General features: G+C 49.2%; 1 protein-coding gene across 1 annotated transcript in view; it reads right to left on the bottom strand.

The window, feature by feature from the left end:
- mdga1 (MAM domain containing glycosylphosphatidylinositol anchor 1) overlaps positions 1–19,867 on the bottom strand; it is a 119,524-nt gene that overhangs the window by 66,330 nt on the left and 33,327 nt on the right. The window contains exon 4 of the mRNA XM_029258564.1: positions 12,037–12,211. Coding sequence (XP_029114397.1) covers positions 12,037–12,211 — 175 coding nt within the window. The remainder of the gene's footprint in view (positions 1–12,036; positions 12,212–19,867) is intronic.

The following is a 19,867-nucleotide window of genomic DNA, read 5'->3' as shown; positions in this document are numbered from 1 at the left end:
CCGCCACTCGTGATGTTTGCCGCTGTGCACCCTGGCGCAGGCCGTAGGGATGGGTGCGACACGCTATACACGGACACGACTGAGCTTCACACTGAGCGTGGACATACTGGACGATACAGGAATGGGGTCTTCCTTCTTGGTTGGATGGCTCCACTGGGCTTTCCCATGATGCACTGCTCTCCAATTAAAGCAGATTAAAATGGATGAGGAAGCTGGTGGCCGGCTAATTAGAACCCGGACAGCGGGACTTATCTCACCGTCAGGCGCGGGTTTTTTGTGGCTCGGCATGCTGTCGGCCAGTCGATGCCAATCAATACTCCGCAGCGGCGCTGATCCCGCTGGGAAAAGCTGCTTCCCTTCCTCAACCTGCCCACCGCGAGGTCAACTGCTACGGCGCTGCAGGGACACGTCAGAGCAGGAAGAAACAAACTGCTTGGTACCAGGGCTGGTTTCATAATGAGGTGAACTGAAACAGTGGTGTAGAGGAGCCGAAAATTGAGAGCATAAAATTTCCTAGTAAATGTTTTTTTTTGTTTTTTTTTTTTTGTAAAAAATATAATACTGGGTCTGGGGTTCCAGTCCCGCTTGGGGTGCCTTGTGGCAGACTGGCGTCCCGTCCTGGGTGTGTCCTCCTCCCCCTCCAGCCTTACGCCCTGTGTTGCCGGGTAGGCTCCGGTTCCCCGTGACCCCGTATGGGACAAGCGGTTCAGAAAATGTGTGTGTGTGTATAATACTGGGAAAAAAATTAAATTGCTGAAAAAGATAGAATTAGTTTTATTTGAAGATCTGCCACCTCATATATAGGGACATCCTTGAGAAGTTGCAACTTCACATTTACTTAGCGGATGTTTTTCTCCAGGGGGGTGCGGTGGCGCAGTGGGTTGGACCACAGTCCTGCTCTCCGGTGGGTCTGGGGTTTGAGTCCCGCTTGGGGTGCCCTGTGACGGACTGGCATCCCGTCCTGGGTGTGTCCCCTCCCCCTCTGGCCTTCCGCCCTGTGTTGCCGGGTAGGCTCCGGTTCCCCGTGACCCCGTATGGGACAAGCGGTTCTGAAAATGTGTGTGTGTGTGTGTGTGCTTTTCTCCAAAGCCACTTAGAATGCTATGGTACTGACAGTTATTTACAGAGCTGGATGATGTTAGTGGAGCAACTGAGAGTAAGTACCATGCTTAGGGACCCTGCTGCCAGCGGTAGGGATTGAACCAGTGACCTTGAGGTCCAAAGGCAACAGCTCTAACATCTATGTTACTACCTGTCCTGTTAGATGAAACTTTATAGGTGAAACTGCTGGTTTGCGCATCTATACGTTCTCTTAATCAGCTTCAGTCTTGAAAATAAACCTAGTTTACAGTTGTATGAATACAAAATTATAAATTTGTTTTATGTGCATGTATAATGTTCACGTATTTTATCATAATTATGTAAAAACTACATTTTATGTATACATTCAACTTTGATTCCCCCCCTTCATGATCTGTACGTACAAATGTTTAAAATAAAAATAATTCTTTATCCAGTGTCTAAAGTTAAGTGTATTACATTTATTTTGAGATAAAGTCTAAGAGGTGCCTGACTGATTCTTGCCTGCAGGCGTCGAAGATGCGAGTGCCGGCCCTGTGCGGAATGTACACCGGGGCTGCAGAACAGCCGGGGTCTTAGGAGGCAATTTGGAGGGATTTGTAACCTCCTCTTCAGATCGGTGCAGTCAAGCGCATAACAACGGCGAGGTTGACGGGTGGTTACCGGGAAGTCCTCTTTCGTCATCCAGTCAACACCAGTGAACGTCTATGAGTGCTTTTCCTTGTTCCGTTCAACCGGCTTCGCGCGTGCAACTGTCGGAGCGAAGAGCGGTTTTTAACAAGTTCACGCATTGTTCCGAGAGGCCAGCTGGGAGGTGGCATGTGGATGTGAACACGCCTGTGGTCAGCCCATCGCGGCTTCTTCTTCTTCTTCTTCCTGGCTCTGCGAAAGTGCGCCTGCCGCGCGGCAAGACTACCTGTCAATCAGGCTCCCCGTTGATGGGACGTGACGGCAGGAAGTGCCGGCGAGATCCGTTTACCAGGACTGAGCGAAAATTCTGAGCGTCTGCAAATTTACGAAAAGGGTATCGGACGTGAGGAGACTTCGGGGTAGAGTTTCGAGGCGAAATGCCCCAAAGCGCCGATTGTCCACATCAGGGACCAAACGGTGCCTCGACCGGTGCCGTCTCTCTGTCCATCCGGGGATTCTTTTGTTCCACCGAACCCCGACACGCCGCACCTTAGACATTCCACACACTCCCGCAGCGTGACCTTAACGCTCCGCAGACAGCCGCTCGAAACGGCGATAAGGGAAGAAAAGGAAGCGCAGCTCTCAGGTCATCTTGATCAAGGAGGAGCCAAGCGCTGGCAGTGCTGACCTTAAGCTCTGCAAAGACCTGACTGAGGGGTAAAAACAATCCATTACTATGGTATTCGCTCTCCCAGCAACAATAACACACGCCCAAATGCCTGGTGATGTGTAAAGGTGCTGAAAAATAGATTTGAATGTGCAGTCATCTTTGACACAATCTGGACCTCTGAGGAGGACCGCAGTGGACCGCAGTGGACCGCAGGGCTCTACAGAAACTCTCCAGATGGGCAAAGAGCGGTTAAGGAGCTCAGTTGGGGTCTGTTTTCACTGCTTTGTCTGTCCTTCACACACCTGACCCTTCTCACACACAACTTCACCCTACACACACCATGTAACTCTTCAAATGTTCATTCTTACCCTAAACACACCATCTTGCCCTTCAACACACCGCTTTGCCCAACACTTCACACACTCTATTTTACACGACACACAACCTTATCCTACAAAGGCCATCTAACCCTTGACACACTCCTTCTTACCCTATCCACACCATCTTACTCATCACACACAACCTGACCCTACACAGGTCATCTAACCCTTCACACACTCTACGCACATCGCATAACCCTTCAGACACACTTCTATAACCTACGGACAACCTGGCTTACCCTACGCACACCCACTTATCCTTTACACACACCCTTACAGGCGCCCCTACACACACTGCCTTGTCCTTGTGTCACACATCCATGTCTTCCACACTTCTGTAACTGTAGCACACACACACACACACATACACACACACACCTCCATACTCAACAGAACACCTCACCTCAACCTTTAAACACCATTATCACTGAACACACCTCTTTCATCTGCACATATCTTCTTACCCTACAAACATCTCCATAGTGTATCCCAGCACCTTAGCCTTCACACACCACCTCATTATTCCAAGCACACATCTCCCAATCCCTCACACCCACGCACACCCCCGCTTTCCCTTCAGTACACACTAAGAAGCACAAATATCGCAGCGACCGCTCTGTGTTGTGTGTGGACGTTGAAGATGAACATCCACCGGGGAGAATGAACAACAGAACACACCAGATGAACTGATCTACGCGCTTTGTTTTGACGCACACCTGTTGCACTCGCCTTTAGAAAAATCGCAGCTTCTCGGGGGAAGTGGGTATGGAGCGGTCATCCAGGACTTGAATAAGCAATAAGAACACGGAGAAATCAAATAGCTGGATAAGACACTGACACGACGATGTAAATCAGTGGGCCGTGCTGCCACTATTAGAGGCGCCGCTTCCACTCCAAGGTCGCGGTGAATGAAAAACAGAGGGAACTGCTCATAAATGGAGATGAATTGGTGGTAATGTGAGACAACGCGACAACCTCAGAGGACCTTGTTGATCTGAGCAGATGCACATATCAGACAACGAGGGCCTCGGGGAAAGGTTGGGTGGGCCTGCGTTTTACCCCGGTAGACTTGCGTGTTGCATGGCAGATATAGAGGCGTGGATGAGCAGCAGGTGGCGTAGTGGTTAGAGTCAGTGCCTTCCCGTTGAAAGACTTGGGTTTGAACCCCTGTTCCTGCTGTTGTACCCTTGATCTAGGAACCTAAATTAGTGCAATGAAAGTTACACCGCTGCATAAATCTATAGTTAATATAAATTCCAGGTAGTTCAAGGTGCAAACCTGACATTGTAAGTTACTTTGGAGAAAAGTGTCTGCTATAGGAATTCAAAATAAATTCATTGTAAAATCATAAGTAATCAGTTTATTTAAAAGCATCCCCATGAGTTTGTTCCGAGATTATAGATAAATGACCGCATCGTAATCGACTGTCGGAGTAATCAATTTGCTCGCTTAATGCCTTCACATCGCAAGCAGGTAATTAATGGTTCTATTTTTTTTTTTTTTTTTGCTGTGTTTTTTACAGAGCGACTGTCTGGAGCAACAGGTGACCATGTGACCAGGCCTACACCTGCACGCGGGACCGACTGACCTCGGGCTGCAGGCCTCTCACAAAAACACAGCACATGGAGCGGCACCCGGGAAAACTCTTAGCCCCCCCTCCCTCTTTTTTTAAAATTTTTTTATTTTTCAAATGAGCCTAAAACGGCACTGGCTTTGATCCACGTGAACGATCCCAGCCCAGTTCCGTCTCCCTCTCTTCCTGCTCCAGGAGCTCAAAGTAAGGCATGTTCAAAGCCCGAATCGCATTACATTACTCAGCCTGTCGCTGCGGCTGACAACAGCAGCATCTCGGCGCAAATTAGCATGCACGAAATTTCCCAAAGAGCGTAATGTTACTGTTTACCACTGATGCGTGTCGAAATATTTTCCACTGCAAAAACACAAATATCTCAGGTCTGGCAGATTAAAAAAAGTACGGCCGCAACACATGTGCGCTCATGTTTCAAAACATGCCTGTGATCTCAGATGTGATCTGACACAGTGTAAACGTGAACAAATTCACTCAGTTGGCCTGCTTAAGGGTAACTAGCTCCCTAACTGCTACGCCACCTGCTGTCTCTTATCCAGACTCTTTGCGTCCCAGGCTCACACTAAAACACACGCTTACCCTCACGCACACCTGTGCAGGACATCTATACAGAACACAGAGACTAACACAACTACAACCCTAACCCTCTCCCATACTAACTTTGGTTTTACCTTAGGGAGGCGCTCTTCTAATGGTCTTCGACCTCACCTGAGACCTCTCATCACAAAGAACAACCCTGGCCTCTCGCTCAATGTTCTCAGGGCTTAAGCACGCTGACGCTGCGGGCATCCACAGTCCCGTCCTGACTATAAATTTACATGCAATAAATGTCCCCCCCGGTGGATATGGAGACTGGCATAAATATAATCAACTTTCAAAGCATATTCAGCTTGAATTTAAATAATACCACATTCATGTGTCATATAGGGTGTCCCAGTTGTTATGTGTTTTCAGTTTTGCTGCAAGGGGAAGCACACACACATTATGCGAAACCGCTTGTCCCGTGCAGGGTCGCGGGGAGCCGGAGCCTATCCCGGCAACATAGGGCATAGGGCTGGAGGGGGAGGGGACACACCCAGGACGGGACGCCGGGCCGTCGCAAGGCAAAAACCCCGGACCCGCCAGAGAGCAGAACCCGATCAAACCCAGCGCACCACTGCACTCCCAACAAGGGGAAGCCTTTGCTTGGATTTATTTACATTTCTCAATGGCTGTGGGCTGGGGTGCCATGCAGCCAGAGGTTCCAGTTACCCATGATGCACCACTGCATGTTGCTCAAGACGAACAGAAGTCTAGGATGGTCAAAGCGGATATTCTGCAGGGATTTGCAGACAGGGCTGACAGCAACACAGCACTGCACAGGGAAGATGGAGAAAAGCATGTTTTGTGCGAGTCTGCGTGTGTGAGTGTGTGTTTTTTGCGCAACTCTTGAACAGCGGTGTCCAAAAAGCCCTCGCCAAATTTACACCTGCAGCAACGCGGCATCGTCGTCGTTCCCAGAATCGCAGCAGGAGCAAAACGAGGCTCCTAGGTGACGTCCCCGGGGAAACCAGCGGGGGATCCGTTTGGAGAAGCTCTCGGAAAGGCCCCCGCGACGGGCTCGAACCCCCCACGGCGCGCCGTTGCCGGGATGACGGCATGCGCTAATGAGGCGGCCCGGCCTCCGAGTCGTGCCACTACGGCGGGACACGGTGCCAGCGTGCCCCACCAGGCCTATTCATAAGCTGATGTAAGACCCCGCTCAATGAAGGCGCTCATTGTGCTCCCGCCGCCGCCGCCGCCGCCGCTGGAGGAGCGCCGAGTTGGACTGTAAATCCACGAGCGTCGACTCGCAGCTCAAATTTTGCTCCCAGCAGATACAGCCCTTTCCAGCAGGCACCTCGCTCGCCCTTCCCGTCTCCCTTGCGCCTGCTTCTGAATTATGATTTTTGCCTTGTAACGCATCCCCTTCCCTGGAGTCAGCCAAATGCCATAATTCATAATGAATGTAACGCAAAGGCTGCACCTCTGCGGTATGAGCGTCACACCCAGCATATGCATGTATTCTTTTCGCGTCTTGTACCGTGCGCTAAACCGTAAAACTTGCCCTCTCGTATTACTGACGCCCCCCCCCCAACCCCCCACAAGTGCGATTTCACGCACTTCTCCCCCTTTGCCGTGCAGACGCACAAACCCATACAGCGGCGGACAGAGGCGTCTCACAAGGGGCGCCAACATGTTTACACCGTGCTGCGCTGCTTTTCTCCCGGTGAAGTGGTTAATCACAGCGTCTCCTTGTTTGTATTTATATAAATCAGGCTGACATTTCCAACAGGGGCGCCATTCATTATATTCATGTTCAGAACAGAACGGGGGGCCCAGCTGGGTGCTCCTAATCAAAAGACCGGCCGACCCGGGAGGGAGAAATCGCTCTGGTCCGATAAGAAAGCCGTTTCCTCCACCCGGTCCGACCCCGCGAGTCAGAATGTGCTTAGACAGGCTCCCAGTGAAAAGGTCAGCGCAAACTATGTCCATTTTTTCTTTTTTCAAAGACCTGCTATGAGGGGGCAGGAAGCAGGGGCCGGGGGGTGTTTAGTGCCCCATCGTTTTTTTTCTCTTATCGGCGCTGTAGCAAAACAGCGGTACGGACTTCGTTAGCATTCCGCGCAGCATCCCGCTAATCGAGGCCTTGCATCATCACACAGGAAAAAGGCCTTTTGTGGAGGGGAGAGGAGAGCGTGGGGGGGAGGGGGGGGGCAGCAAGATCTGAACAGGACCCCTCCTAGAAGTACTTTATTTTTTTTATTTTTTTATTCTCAAATTTATTATGCTGATTTTATTGACTGAAACAAAATGCTCTGTCTTGGTGTTTTCCTTACTCTGTAAAGCCGAATATTTAAATGAAGGTATTCTGAGTGCCTTGCTCAACAGTACAATAAGGAGTCTTGACTGTTCACTTTCAAATATACATTGTTACATAGATAGATAGATAGATGATCCTTGACAATTAGTAAATTTACCACATCTCATTTTAAAAGAGCATGTTTTTGGGGGTGGATAATAATTGGCACCGCGGGGGGGGGCTATGAGACTGAAGTGGGCAAAGCGTCGACTCCAACAAAGCATCGTCCCCCGAACACCCAGGTGAAGACACTTGTGGGCACACAGGGCTGCTGGCCCAACAAAAATAAAGAAAAGGTGGGAAACGCTGCGTCCGCCGAAATCTGACCTTCGGTGCAAGCGGCCCCGAATTTAATGGAACTGAAACTGTCCTAGTGGACCCATTCCGTGTGCTTTATATGTACCATGGTAACTAATATTGCATTTATTACATAGCTGGTACCATAGTGGTTAGAAGTGCTGCCTTTCAACCCAAAGGTCATGGGTTCGTGTCTCATCTCCAGCTGTAGTCCCCTTGAGCAAGGCACTTACCCTGAATTGCTTCAGTAAAAATTACCCAGGTGTATAAATGGGTGAGTACCTGTAAGTAGCTTAATGTTGTGAGTCACTTTGGCAAAAAGCATCAGATAAATGTAAATATATATTAATTTCATAAGCGACATCAGCAATGAAAAATCCCTGCTCAATTGTCAATATTTAATACAACAATACAGAATGACCTTTAAAGTAGCCCAATTAGCTTTGGTGACAATAAATTGAAGCAGAAATGTGATGTGAGGCATTTCTTCATACTGAGCCAATCAATTAAATCTGAACCAAATGAAATATGCATAATACGGTACAGTATTTTTTTTAATTATGAGAAAGAGCTTTAGCTTCATACACTATGCGATACGTATCTTTAATGCACCCTTTTTGATATCAAATAAATAAAAAAAATGTTTAAAAGTACAATTTAAAAAGAATAAATTAATTTCAGCTAGACTGAGAGCAGACATTATTTTATCTTCGACACGTCCGCTAGATAAAAATTAAAAAAACGAGTTAAGCTGGACAGAGCTCTGAGAAAACACGGTTTGTACTTTCACTGCTTCCACTTGAATTGAGCCCTTTATAATATTAATTACCTGCGTGACTCGGCAGTAAAAGGGACAATAACCTTTGCTTAATTTTTCAATTTTTACCTGTGGCTGCAGCAGGTGGTGTAACTGTTAGCCTCTTTACCTCACAATGAAATTTCTTGGGTTCGACTGGCCCCGACTGTTATAGCCTTGATCAAGATACTTACACTGAACTGATGCAGTAAAAACTGTCTTGATGTTTAAAGTAGTTAATATAACATTTAAAGTCAACTCGGACAAAGGTGTCGATTAAATAAAGTATTAAATGTTATGTTTTGTTTATTTTCACCCGTGCTTTATCAAGTTTTCTATGCGGCCGTTATGAGAACAGCTATAAGATCAAGTCTGGACCACTTTGAAATGATGGTTAACTGCTTTCAAAGGTTGAAACAATAACAGTTTAATTCCACAAGTCCCTGACACCAGCGTCTCTATTACTACACAGTAAAATTTAATATGCAATAATAAGCTATCATCACTGTGTCAGTGGGTGCCTTGGTTCATCATTTCTGCCTATTAGCATTTAGAAACGTATGCAATTCAATGACAGCAGGACAACCAGCGGGGCAGCTGGGCACTGGAATTCGGGTCCCAGAAGCATCTCCATCACGAGGAGCTCTCAGTCGTACCGAGTTCTTACCGTCACCCGTGCCAGGGCCGTTCGGAGACCTTCTGACCTTTGTTGTTCGCCCACCCGTAGGGTGGACCCAGGCTCAACACGGAGCGGCAGGTCTCTGAACCAAGTCCATCCCAACTGTAGAGGCACTGTTCTACCACGCCCAGTCACCATGCACTGTCCCGCTGGCCAGAGGGCAAGGAGGTCGCCCTCAGCTCTGAAGCCATGGGGGAAAGGAGGGGGTTCTGGAGTGCATATGGAGTGGAATGGAGACTGGACTGGAGAGTGGGAGCACAGAGGTGCGTTAGAGAACAGCACCGGCAGGGAAAAGGAGGGGTGGCAGCGGGATCCGCGAGCAGGGCACAGTATGCCGGCTGCTCGCGCGCAGAACGGTGGAGTTACAAATTTTCAAAGAGATGCATTTTTACACTTTCTTGATTTATTTATGATTCATTCCTTCACGCATGTCTTAATTTTAAATTGCACTTTGTCACGGAGCGAACGCAACATGCGTTTACCACGCCAGTCGCTAGGTGGCAGTAAATTGCACCCAAACTTCGCGGTAGCGTGGGGCCTCCTTAATTCGACTCACCCCCACAGTGTTTAACAGCTTGTGCGTGCTTTTCCTTAGCGTCAGCGGTCAATAATAAGATGGCGAGCGTTGCATGCGTTCGTAGCGTTTTCGTTTTTTTCGAATCGCTATAGTCGAGATTGTGCAGAACCTAACGTGCAAATGACTCGGTCCGTCTACGTTGCGTTCATTCGTTTTTTGATTCGAAATTGAATAATACTCTTAAGAAGTAGCACCTGAAAAATCCTGCCGATTTTCTCAGCGGACATGTCGTCCTCCCTCGCCGTCACTCTCATGCTGCTGTTGAAAAGCACCTCGTGATCCATATTAACTTATGAATAACTCTGGGAGAAGGCAGCATGTTTGATGAGGCCACTGATGGATTATGTGCGGTTTCAATTCGTTCACAATCTGGGTTGTTCAAGAATATCACAGAACGAAATAACTCAAAGTGAAAAAGTAAGACGGCAAGAAACTACGAACGAGGCGTATTTTAAATACATCACACATTGAGCAAAAAATGGTTTTTAAACATAGTTCATTCATAATTTGTTTTTCATTTTTAAAACAAAAAACGAATGAAGGCATCATAATTCGCATTTTGCGTTTCAATTTCGAATCAAAAAACGAACTAACGCAACGTACACGGACCAAACTCAAGAGACGTCTTTATTACCAACCTAATTGTGACGGTGGTAAAAAGGGACTTCGGATTTACAAACGGATCTAAACCTAATAGCCCTTATAACACGACCTCTACGTGGCTTCTTTTTGTGTTTCTTAGTTTATCGCTGTAATGTACTTTCACCACTTCCTCCTCTTTCTCTCTCTCTCTCTCTCTCTCACACCCTGCTGAAACCTCGGCCAAGTTCGCTCTCCTACGAGAGCCGGATGAAACACATTCAGCGGTTATCAAATAAATCAGACAAGAAGCACAAACTGTATAGGTTTAAAAAAACTTAAACTTTAAAAAGTCCGTTACAAACAGCAAATGGCGTTACGGTTATTAATTTGCAGGCTGGCTTATAAGCAAAAGAAGTGCGGCTTCCTTTTCTCAGCTACCCTACTTTCTCTCCCGTTCTGTCACGCCGTAATGGGTCGGCGTCAAGAAAGGTTTTGTTCTGTCCACAAAGGTTGCCTGTTCCTTTCACCGCTTCCACAAAGGACGCGGTCGCCCCTCTTCTCTCGGCCTCCTTCTCGCTCGCTCTCAGGGAGTCGTGGGTGATGGGTGGGAGTGGAGGTGGTGCGGGGAGGGTGTTGTGGTTTCGAGGGGGGCTAAGAGGGGGAAGCGGCCCGTGCACCAGCTCTAATTACTCCAGCGCCCAAAGTCAGCCGGGGAGCACATTCAGCGCAGCTGAGAAAATTGAACAAGCTGTCCCCGTCAGTACTGGTTACGCTCAAACCTCTGTCAGCCGTTCCTGTTTATTCACTCTGCAATTTCTGGTCCCCCGGGAGCGGGCTGGGGATGCAGGCTAACGTCGAGAATGTAATCAGTCGATGGGTTTCGAACGAACCGCCCCGCGCCGCCCTCCCCGGACTGAGGTCAGGATGCTCTCGGAGCGGGGCAGGGTAGACGGACGCGCTGCGGGCTGCGTTGCTCGGTGGCTGTGGTCAAACAGTGCCCTCGTCTCCTTACCTGAGCGGCTCCGCTCGCATCCCACCCCTTCCCAACTGAGCCTCTCCTTCACAATTTACACGTCTTCCAGACACTTTTTTACATTAAGTGACGTTCATATCCTATGCTTCAGGGAGGTCATTCAGCGCAGAGGTTTTAGAGTGGGTGCGACAGCAGGGACTCCGGGACCCGAACGTGCGGCCTTTTGTCCTAATGCCGCTCGCCTCGGCTGCTGTGCTGCTCTCTGAATCATTACGGTGAGAAACTTGTCGTGCCTGACTCCCAGAATTCCTTGGAAGTCTGCCAGTCCCCCTGGCATCACTGAACTTCCAGCGGTCATTGCTTGGACACTCTGGATTCTCTCTGTCCGATAACATGGGAAACACCGTGGTCATCCACACTCGCTGCACAATCTCTGCATGGTATTTGGCTCTCGTTTCTGTTTCATTTCCACATCTCCGGATTCCAGCAGCTGGCCGAACATGTCGTCAAGAGCTGAGGTTAGGGATAGGGTTAGTGGGATGGGGGTTAGGGTTGGGGTTAGGAGTCTTTGTCTGGCATGGAGGAGACAGTGGGAGAGGGTTTGCCTGGAAGAACGATGGGAATTGGTGGTTGGTGGCAAGAGGGCAGCTGAGAGCATGGTGACCACACCCCTGGCGCAGTGGGACAGTGAGACAGTAGTGACAGACAGCACATACGGCCACTCCCATGTTCACTCTTGATTCGCCCACTTCTCAGCCCGTCCTCTCCAGGAGTATCGGCTTGCCTCCTCTAAACCCCCGTCACACCCATGTGACCGTACCGTTAAGGCAAAACAACTCAAGTGAGAGGGAATACTCCTGGAGAGTTCCTTCTGGTGGGCGAAGTCGCGGAGGTGCGACTTACACTGCACATCTACACGGATGGACTTGATGGCAGCCACGCCCACCCCGTTCTCAGCCTTGCAGTAGTAGCGTCCGCCCTGCACCCTCTGGATGCGCTCGATCCGCAGCGTCTCGTTGAAGATGGACGTCTCCTGGAATTTGTCCGAGGCGCTCCCCGCCGTCTTGGTCCATCGCACCTGCGGCACAGGAAGAGAATCCGGCCGTCGATACTCACGGCTTGCAAATAAAAATAGTATTCCATAACTGAAACGCACGTGGCCAACAGCAAAGGACAGCATGAATGACGAGGTTTAAGAAGTCGTCTCGTGTTGAGCTGCAGATTCCATGGAGCCTGATGCATTCGGAAGATCTGAGAGTATAAGACATTGACGTACTGCTGTGTCCGACTTAGCTATCCTTTGTATTTCAACCCAAAAAACATCCACAGCAACTCGCATCTAGTGCAAGCAGGAGTTACTGCATCATGATCCTTATTGCCCGGCACTTACGGTACGATCGCACGGGCAAAAACTGTGAAAGTGCATTAACCTGCCAGCAATCTAGACACAACTGACTGCATTTCATCTCGGAAAAGGTCACTGCTAATAAAGGCCTCGGCTGAGTAAAGAAGGCAGAATTATTTGCGCAGTGAGCAAAGGACGTGTTTTCCAAGGATTACTGGATTACCTGTTTAGTGTCGGCGGGGTCTTTATTTAGTCGGGTTTGTTTGCTGGTGGATTTAGGACCGGCTGCTTCCCATTGATCAGATGGGGCAGGAGCAGAAGTAAGTGGCGCATGTCAATTGTTAGAGACTCCCTCCTGAGACAACTTGGGCGTGTTAAGCCGCGCTGCCCGCATACAAATGAACCAGGGGCTTGCCTAGCAAAAGCTGATCTGCGAAAGACTCGCGGAGGATGTGTGGGGTGTGGACGACGTGTAGAGTTCACGCGTTTCGGGATCGTCGAGTGACTGTAGCCGTACCACGGTGCGGGAAATTCACACACGATCCAATCAAAATGGCTCAAGCTGCACTGGGCTTTGGGCCAGATGGAGCAGCGTTTAAGGCATCATAATGAGTAGGTTGCAGGTTTAGATCCCAGGAGTCCTGCTGATGCCATTTCCCAGAGCAGGCTTTGTGCCCAACCAGCTACAACTAAAATAAATTGCCTTAGTGAATATGGAGAATCATGAATAGTTAAAAAAAACTGTCACTACTCCAGCTATGGGTGGTTTGCTTGGAAACCAGGCAGAGAAATAATAATACTAACAGAGCTTTAAAAAATAATAGTAAAACAGCTTCGGCGACTGCAGTGCTAACAGTGCAAAACCCAAATCCATTGCATCACACAAGCGGCCCGAGTTTCTGGAGTTCTGCAATGTGTGATCTGAGCTTTGACTCGCCTTGCATTTGTCCCCTCCCTCGCCACCCCCCCCCCGCCACATTGTCAGTTTCACACGGTGCCAAGAAAGTCTCTACAGCTAGTGTGAGGGCGGAGATGTCGTCTGCACAAGCTCGGCCTCGGGCGCCCCGAAGGCGATGTCGAAGAGGCGAAGATGCAGACGTCACTCGCTCCCAACGCTGGGACCGTTTTGTCTGGTCTTGTCCGCAGAAGACGATGCGTTGACGTGGCCTAACCGCCAAATGCCTTGACTCCGTGGGCCTCAGAGCTTCAGAATCTCAGCAACACGGAAGCAGAGCACCAATCAGCCAGTGGGCTGTCATTACCGGGCACAAATGCACAAATGGTGTAATTAACTGAAGTATTCTGGCGGCTCATCCCTCCGTACAGTTCATGTAGGGATTCGAATATCACTCCTGCCCGCATCGCATCAAATATTTGCTTGAAGATGGGCTAGTAGGGTATGGTATGTTTATTTTACTGCTCTCCAAACTATAACGTACACGTGATAGAGGTATTTACTCATGCTGTTCAGGTTCAACGTTTCACTGATGGGGACAGGAGCGATCCCTGCAGCCTCCTGCATTCCACTGTTAGCAGCGGCAAACAATGGCAGCCCACCCTAAGCAGCAGCCTCTGTGTGACGGGCTTCCGTTAAGGTGGTCCACCTCCTACTGAGATAAATCAGGTGCAAATCGCAGTGTGTCAGACAGAGGGGGGAATGAGCATTTCTCTCTGGCAAGTCAAACATCGAAATGTAAAACCAACCCTGGCATTTGATTCCATTGTCCCTGGTCCGGTTACCAAGGGTATTTACATTCTGGGTGAGATTCATGTAAGGGTGTGTAAGGTCTAAATGTCTGAAAGTACTGCCTTTAGATAAAGGAAAACCCTTAACTAAGCTGACTGGGATTTCCTGTTCGAGCAGGAAGCAGAGACAAGTACAGAGTCAAGTACATCCCAAGGAGAAGACCAGCTGAGCCTAGATCAGTGCTTTCAACCAAAGGCTCTACGGGTTCGATCACTTCTCTCCATTTGCACGGCTGGGATTGTTTCGCTCAGGCCACCAGGACCTTTGCCCAATCGATGCCTAACATTTGTGCCGCAACTCTACAACCGAGCCGTATGTCTGCAAGTGCGTCCGCAGCCTTCTCTTCCGCCACACGACAACTGGGGGAAGAAATTGAGTTGTAATGATGACCTTTTTATTCCATGAAGAGTATTTAGAATGAGTAATTGACGAGATCAAAGGCCTGCACGTGTTGCTATTGTGCTGAAGGAAGTATGGTGGGGGTCGGGGGGGGTTGGAGGGATCCTAACAAGGGCCTGCAGAGAAGATGAGCGCACTCTGCTTATGCAATCATTGCTCACCGCATCAGACGTGCGCTCATAAAGCCCTGCACTAAGCTAAAATAAACGTACTGTAGCAATAACCATTTTCATTATCTGTCCATGGAAAAAGTATCAGTCCCGGATTAAAGTGAAGGAGACAAGCATTAGGCAATAAACGTCCCCTTATGGGGCTTGACGTGAATGGCTCTCGTTTAGCCCAGAGAAATTTATAACTGCAGATGCAGCAAGGACTGGGAGTGTGGGGGAGGCAGCCCTTCGACAGAAAAGAGCCGGACCCGAGTGTGGATCCAAGGGGGACGCCGTGGGTGGGGGTGAGGTGCAGGGCAGCAAATTGACAGTGGGATCATGGAGAAGTTGACACCAGCTCATTGTTATGTTTCTGGGCTCACGACTCAGCTGGGAGAACCTTAGCAGCATTTCAGGTCCAAGGGTCACCATTTCCAGACAGTAGGAGGTTCCAGCTTTAAGCGTCTCTGAGAGGAATCCTTGAGCCATATTCCAATAAACTGTTCACCCCCCGCCATGTTCTCTGGACCGTGGGCGAACATTATGTAAGAGAGTTCGCAGAGTTTCAAAAGATGAACTAGCGAGGTCTCAGCTCTACTGTGAAAGATGAGTGACAACAATTGCCTCAGAGCTGGAGACTCAGGTGAAGTCTTGAAAAATTATACGAAGACTTTGAGGCTGACGCAAAAAAGTGGGTGAAAGAGGAGCTGGTGGGTGATGTCAGTGCTGACTGAGGGAATAGCGAATTGCTGAGTGAACAGAACATGACCCATCCGAACCCTGTGCTGGCTTGAGGGGAGGGTGGGGGGGAGTCATGTGACTTGGGGGGGCAGCTGGGTTTGGTTACACGTGTTGGGAAGTTCTGGACATTCATTCCAGAACCACATCGCAGGGTCCTCTTTCGTTCTGGGTTGTATTGTCTGGTTGGGTTACTGGAATGTACATGATTTTTTCTGGGGGGGGGGATAAGGAGATTATTGGTCAACTTTTGAAAACATAAAATCATCCTTTACACATTCAGATTCCTCCAGGGTTCAGAGGACATTGAGTTCTGTAGAGCCGTCCATCATCAGAGGACTTTGTGAGCAGGAACGAGCAGGCTTCCTTTGCTGGAGAACCATCTGGATGCACTATTACAAGAATATCTGAACAACATGGGTCACTGTGGGCCAACTGGGAGACAGAAGAGAAACAACCAGATTATTACAGCCACTTCTTGCTCTTTTATCCCTGTTTTACAATATCTAAGAACTCTGCAATCATAAGCCAAGCAAAGAGAGACACTTGTCTTGTTAACTCTGTAATGGGTCTTAATAGCCATATGCCAAAGCCGGCATAAATGGAATCAAGAATAGATCTTAGGCCTCTGCATCTGAAGAGGAAATTAAAGAAGAATCGTATTAAACTTACATTTGGGTTTAAAGATTTCAACAAGGACAGTGTATTTACAAATTGATGCCCAGTTTTGATAATGCAAGTTGTTTGTTTAAAGTTTCATACCACTGTCAGCTGAGACCTCCTTCAAGGAATATGAGTCATGGAAAGACTGGTGGAAATGTCGAAATGAACGTCGCTCTCTCAGCCTTATTTCAGCTCAGGTTTACCGCCCCAAGTCATTAGGACCTACAGGAGGAATGGAGCCCAGAACCTCAGGCACCAAATCAAGATCCACAACCAGTCAGATGCTGCTAAAATAAGGTGTGAGGCCCCAAGACCATGAGATACAGAAGACCCTGAGGTAGAGAACTTAACGAGATGCAGAAGACCTTGAGATACGGAACACATAGCGATACTGAAGAACCTGAGATATCAAACACACCAAGAAGAGCCTGAGATAGGAGATGTGATGATGTACGGTTCACACTGAGAAACCAGACACAGTAAGCTATTAAAAACCCAGAGCTGCCATTCTCTGTTCCTCTAGACAGCTGGTCTCTCACAGGTCAGTGAGCCATTTCTCTGTGGCCACGTTCATTCCGATTTTCCTCCACTCCACTCCTCTCGCTCTCTGTGCTTCCTGGTAGGGGTCAAACCGTGACCTTGTTTGTGTCTCAGCCTGGTCACGCTTGCCATCCGATCTTCCTTCGCTCTCAGCCCCATCGATCCGCCTCCACTCACCCCTCAAGGACGGCAACCTGAAACCCAGACCCCCTCCCCGTCTCGCCCCAACACCCCCACTGTCCCCTCCCTGCCCTCCCTGTACCAGCTGAACAGCCCACTACCCCCCCCCACCACCACCACTCCGCCCTGGCCTGAAGGTTACATTGACCAAACCCATGAATTAATAATCCAGGGGAGAGAGATCGGTTTCAGAAAAGCCATTTACCATCCTATTGTGTTACGAAGAGAGCACATGGCAGACAGGGGCGGTCTGACAGGGAGGCTATAGGGTGCTGTGATTGTGCGCACTGTGTTGACTAAAAGTGCTGCCCTACAGCTATTCTGCACAATGTCAAAAGATCCTTCACTCCGACTTTACAACAACTTTCTTTTTTCCCCCCGGGCTGATGTCACGGCCGCGGTTGGCCACGGCACGCCACCTGGGTCTCACCCGGATTCCAAATGTCAGAGGAGGCCTGCAGCCGCTGTCGTTCGCATCCCAGGTTGGAGACGGGCACAACCACCACCGCACAACGAAACAGGGAGCCAGGCAGCTTGAGCAAACCGAAAGGAACCGTCGAGGGACCGCTGAGCCTACGCAAATTCCCGGTCTTTGCGTGAAAATGCTCTCAGAGGTTCAGGCACCCGTGATCAGGAAGGATTATGGAGGATTTCACGCTCAAAGCGGTCAGATCTCTATGTTAATATACACTCAGAGGACAGCAACAGCTCAAGGCTGGCGATATGGGCCGAGGGCGCCATGATGATGACGGCAACTGCATCCAATCCACCTTCTCTCCCCTCTGGTCATGGAAAAGGGGGAGTGTTTGATTCTAAGGTGGAACAGGGATGTCGCCCCAAGCTCATTCACCTAGATTCCGCAGGGTAGCATTAAGCGCAACAATTTTTATTCCTAAAAACTCACACTTGATTCACTAAACTCTCCTGCTCTGAACTTTCCAAGCAGTTTCCAAGACTGCAAGACGCGGGAACGATACCGGAAACGGATCGGTACCTTGGTCTCTCGCTCGCCCCCAATGCAACCACAACACCCCGTGAACGGACCGGGGCTTCCTGGTCACCCTGGGTGAATTAAACTGCTTTTGACTTGATATACGAGTTGTGCACTTTGTCCCGGGGTGGAGAAAAAAGAAATGATTAGATTTCGCTCTGTTCTGTATGGATTACAGCGTAGCCCCCTTTTTCAATCCAATCTTCTGAAGCGAAGGTAAACAATCAGTCTTGATAAAGGATTGGATAAATCCTCAATCAGCCTCATTCTCTGCAAAGCACCTTTGATTAGGGAGGCTCGCGCCACTAAATTGGATCCTCTTGACAACGGGTCTGGGTCTAACCTTCCCGCAAGCTTCCAGGAGACCCTCCGGTGCATCGGCTCGTCTGTAAGTCAGTCTGCGGTCACGTTCCAATTAAGCTGGCAGAGATGTCACCTCGGTGGCTTTCCTTTTGAAAGGCTTGGTGAAAATGTGCCCTAACCACTTCATTTGAAAAAAGGAATACACAACAACATGTAAATTTGTAGCTATAATAATAGTGCTAAAGGGTGGGGATAGTATGTACAATCTCAGCTGAAGAACAGAGACATTTTGGGTTGAATGCACTACGCGTCCGTGAAGTCTGAAAGCTGTTACACCTTCATGCAGCTCTTCAAGGCTCAGGTTCATGATTCTGGTTATGATCTACAAGGATCTGCAATCGCAGTACATAGACAACATGAGCACTCCCTACACCTCAGCAAGGGCGTCGTGCTTCTCCACCTCCAGCCGCTTGGTGATTCCACTCACAAGTAGCCCAGAACAAAAAGCCTCTCAGTTCTTGGTTTTTAGCAACGCTGTGATTTAATGAACTCCATCTGTTCCTCAGAGCTGCTGAATCCCTCCCAGCTGTCAATAAGGGCCTCAAACCCATCTCTTTCCCACCCATGTCTCTCCTGATACATAAATGAGTCCAGCACCATCTGCTGTGATTATCTATGTATTTGTTGTTTGAATGTCTCTTTACAGGGAGCTACTTGAATGATGTGAACCAGCAACATGGTGGTATCAGACAAACAAGCTGTGTTTTGATAATCCTGTGTCTGTCTCTACAGCTTTTCATCTGCACTTATGTTCACTCAGAGCTGTGTGCTGTGTTGCAAAAAAAGGTGTCTTATAAATGCATGAAATAAATGTAAATGTAGAGGTGGTCACAGTGAAATCACAACAGCTCGGAGGACTCCAAGATGATTTTAGGCGATGCTCTAACTGTCTGGTGTGGGTTCTGGTCCGAAAATTTTTTTTACCTATGTATGAATATGAAAATATCGATGTGGGCCGAGATTCAGGATGCTGGGTGTAGGGTTGGGGGAGGTGGAGGTGGAGGAGAAGGGCAACGAGGGTGCAGGTTCTCTCAAAGGTGGGGGTGTGGTAACTCAGTATCCTCATCGGGACATGGAACGGGGCACTGCAGAAACCTGACATCACCGCCCCGCCCACTGCGGCAGCACAGGTAACCGCGATAATTTTTCCTGCACTTCCGCTGGATGTAGCCTTGCGTCCAGCGGACAGCCGAAGATGGACGGCCCCCCGCTACCTTGGCACCGTGTTCAGATGCTGTGGACTCCCTGGAGGAAGCTCCTCTCTCTCTGGTGTTCTCTCAAATCCAGCCTACGGCATGTCTCTTGCCTGCAATGACCAGTCACGTCCATGAGGGCAGAACTGAGCTGGAGGTCCATGAAAAACAAGGAAGACAGGGACTCTGCCTCCCCGGGATGCAGGTCCCACCGCTAAGATGCGGACTTCGGAAGAGGCGAATGTCAAGCCCACTGCGTGTATGAGTATGCGAGCGTGTGGGCACTGGTGGCCTTTCCAGTGGCTCAAAGTGTGAATGGGGGAGTTGGGGGATGGGAGGCAGGGCAGGTGCTTTGCCAGGGCTCCATGGAAACGCTCTTTCATAGGGCTGCCAAATTCGGAGAGAGCCTTTGCCTCGTCACACTCA

This window comes from Scleropages formosus, chromosome 15, assembly GCF_900964775.1.
Source record: "Scleropages formosus chromosome 15, fSclFor1.1, whole genome shotgun sequence".
Lineage (NCBI taxonomy): Eukaryota > Metazoa > Chordata > Actinopteri > Osteoglossiformes > Osteoglossidae > Scleropages > Scleropages formosus.
This window is presented reverse-complemented; position numbering and strand designations above follow the sequence as displayed.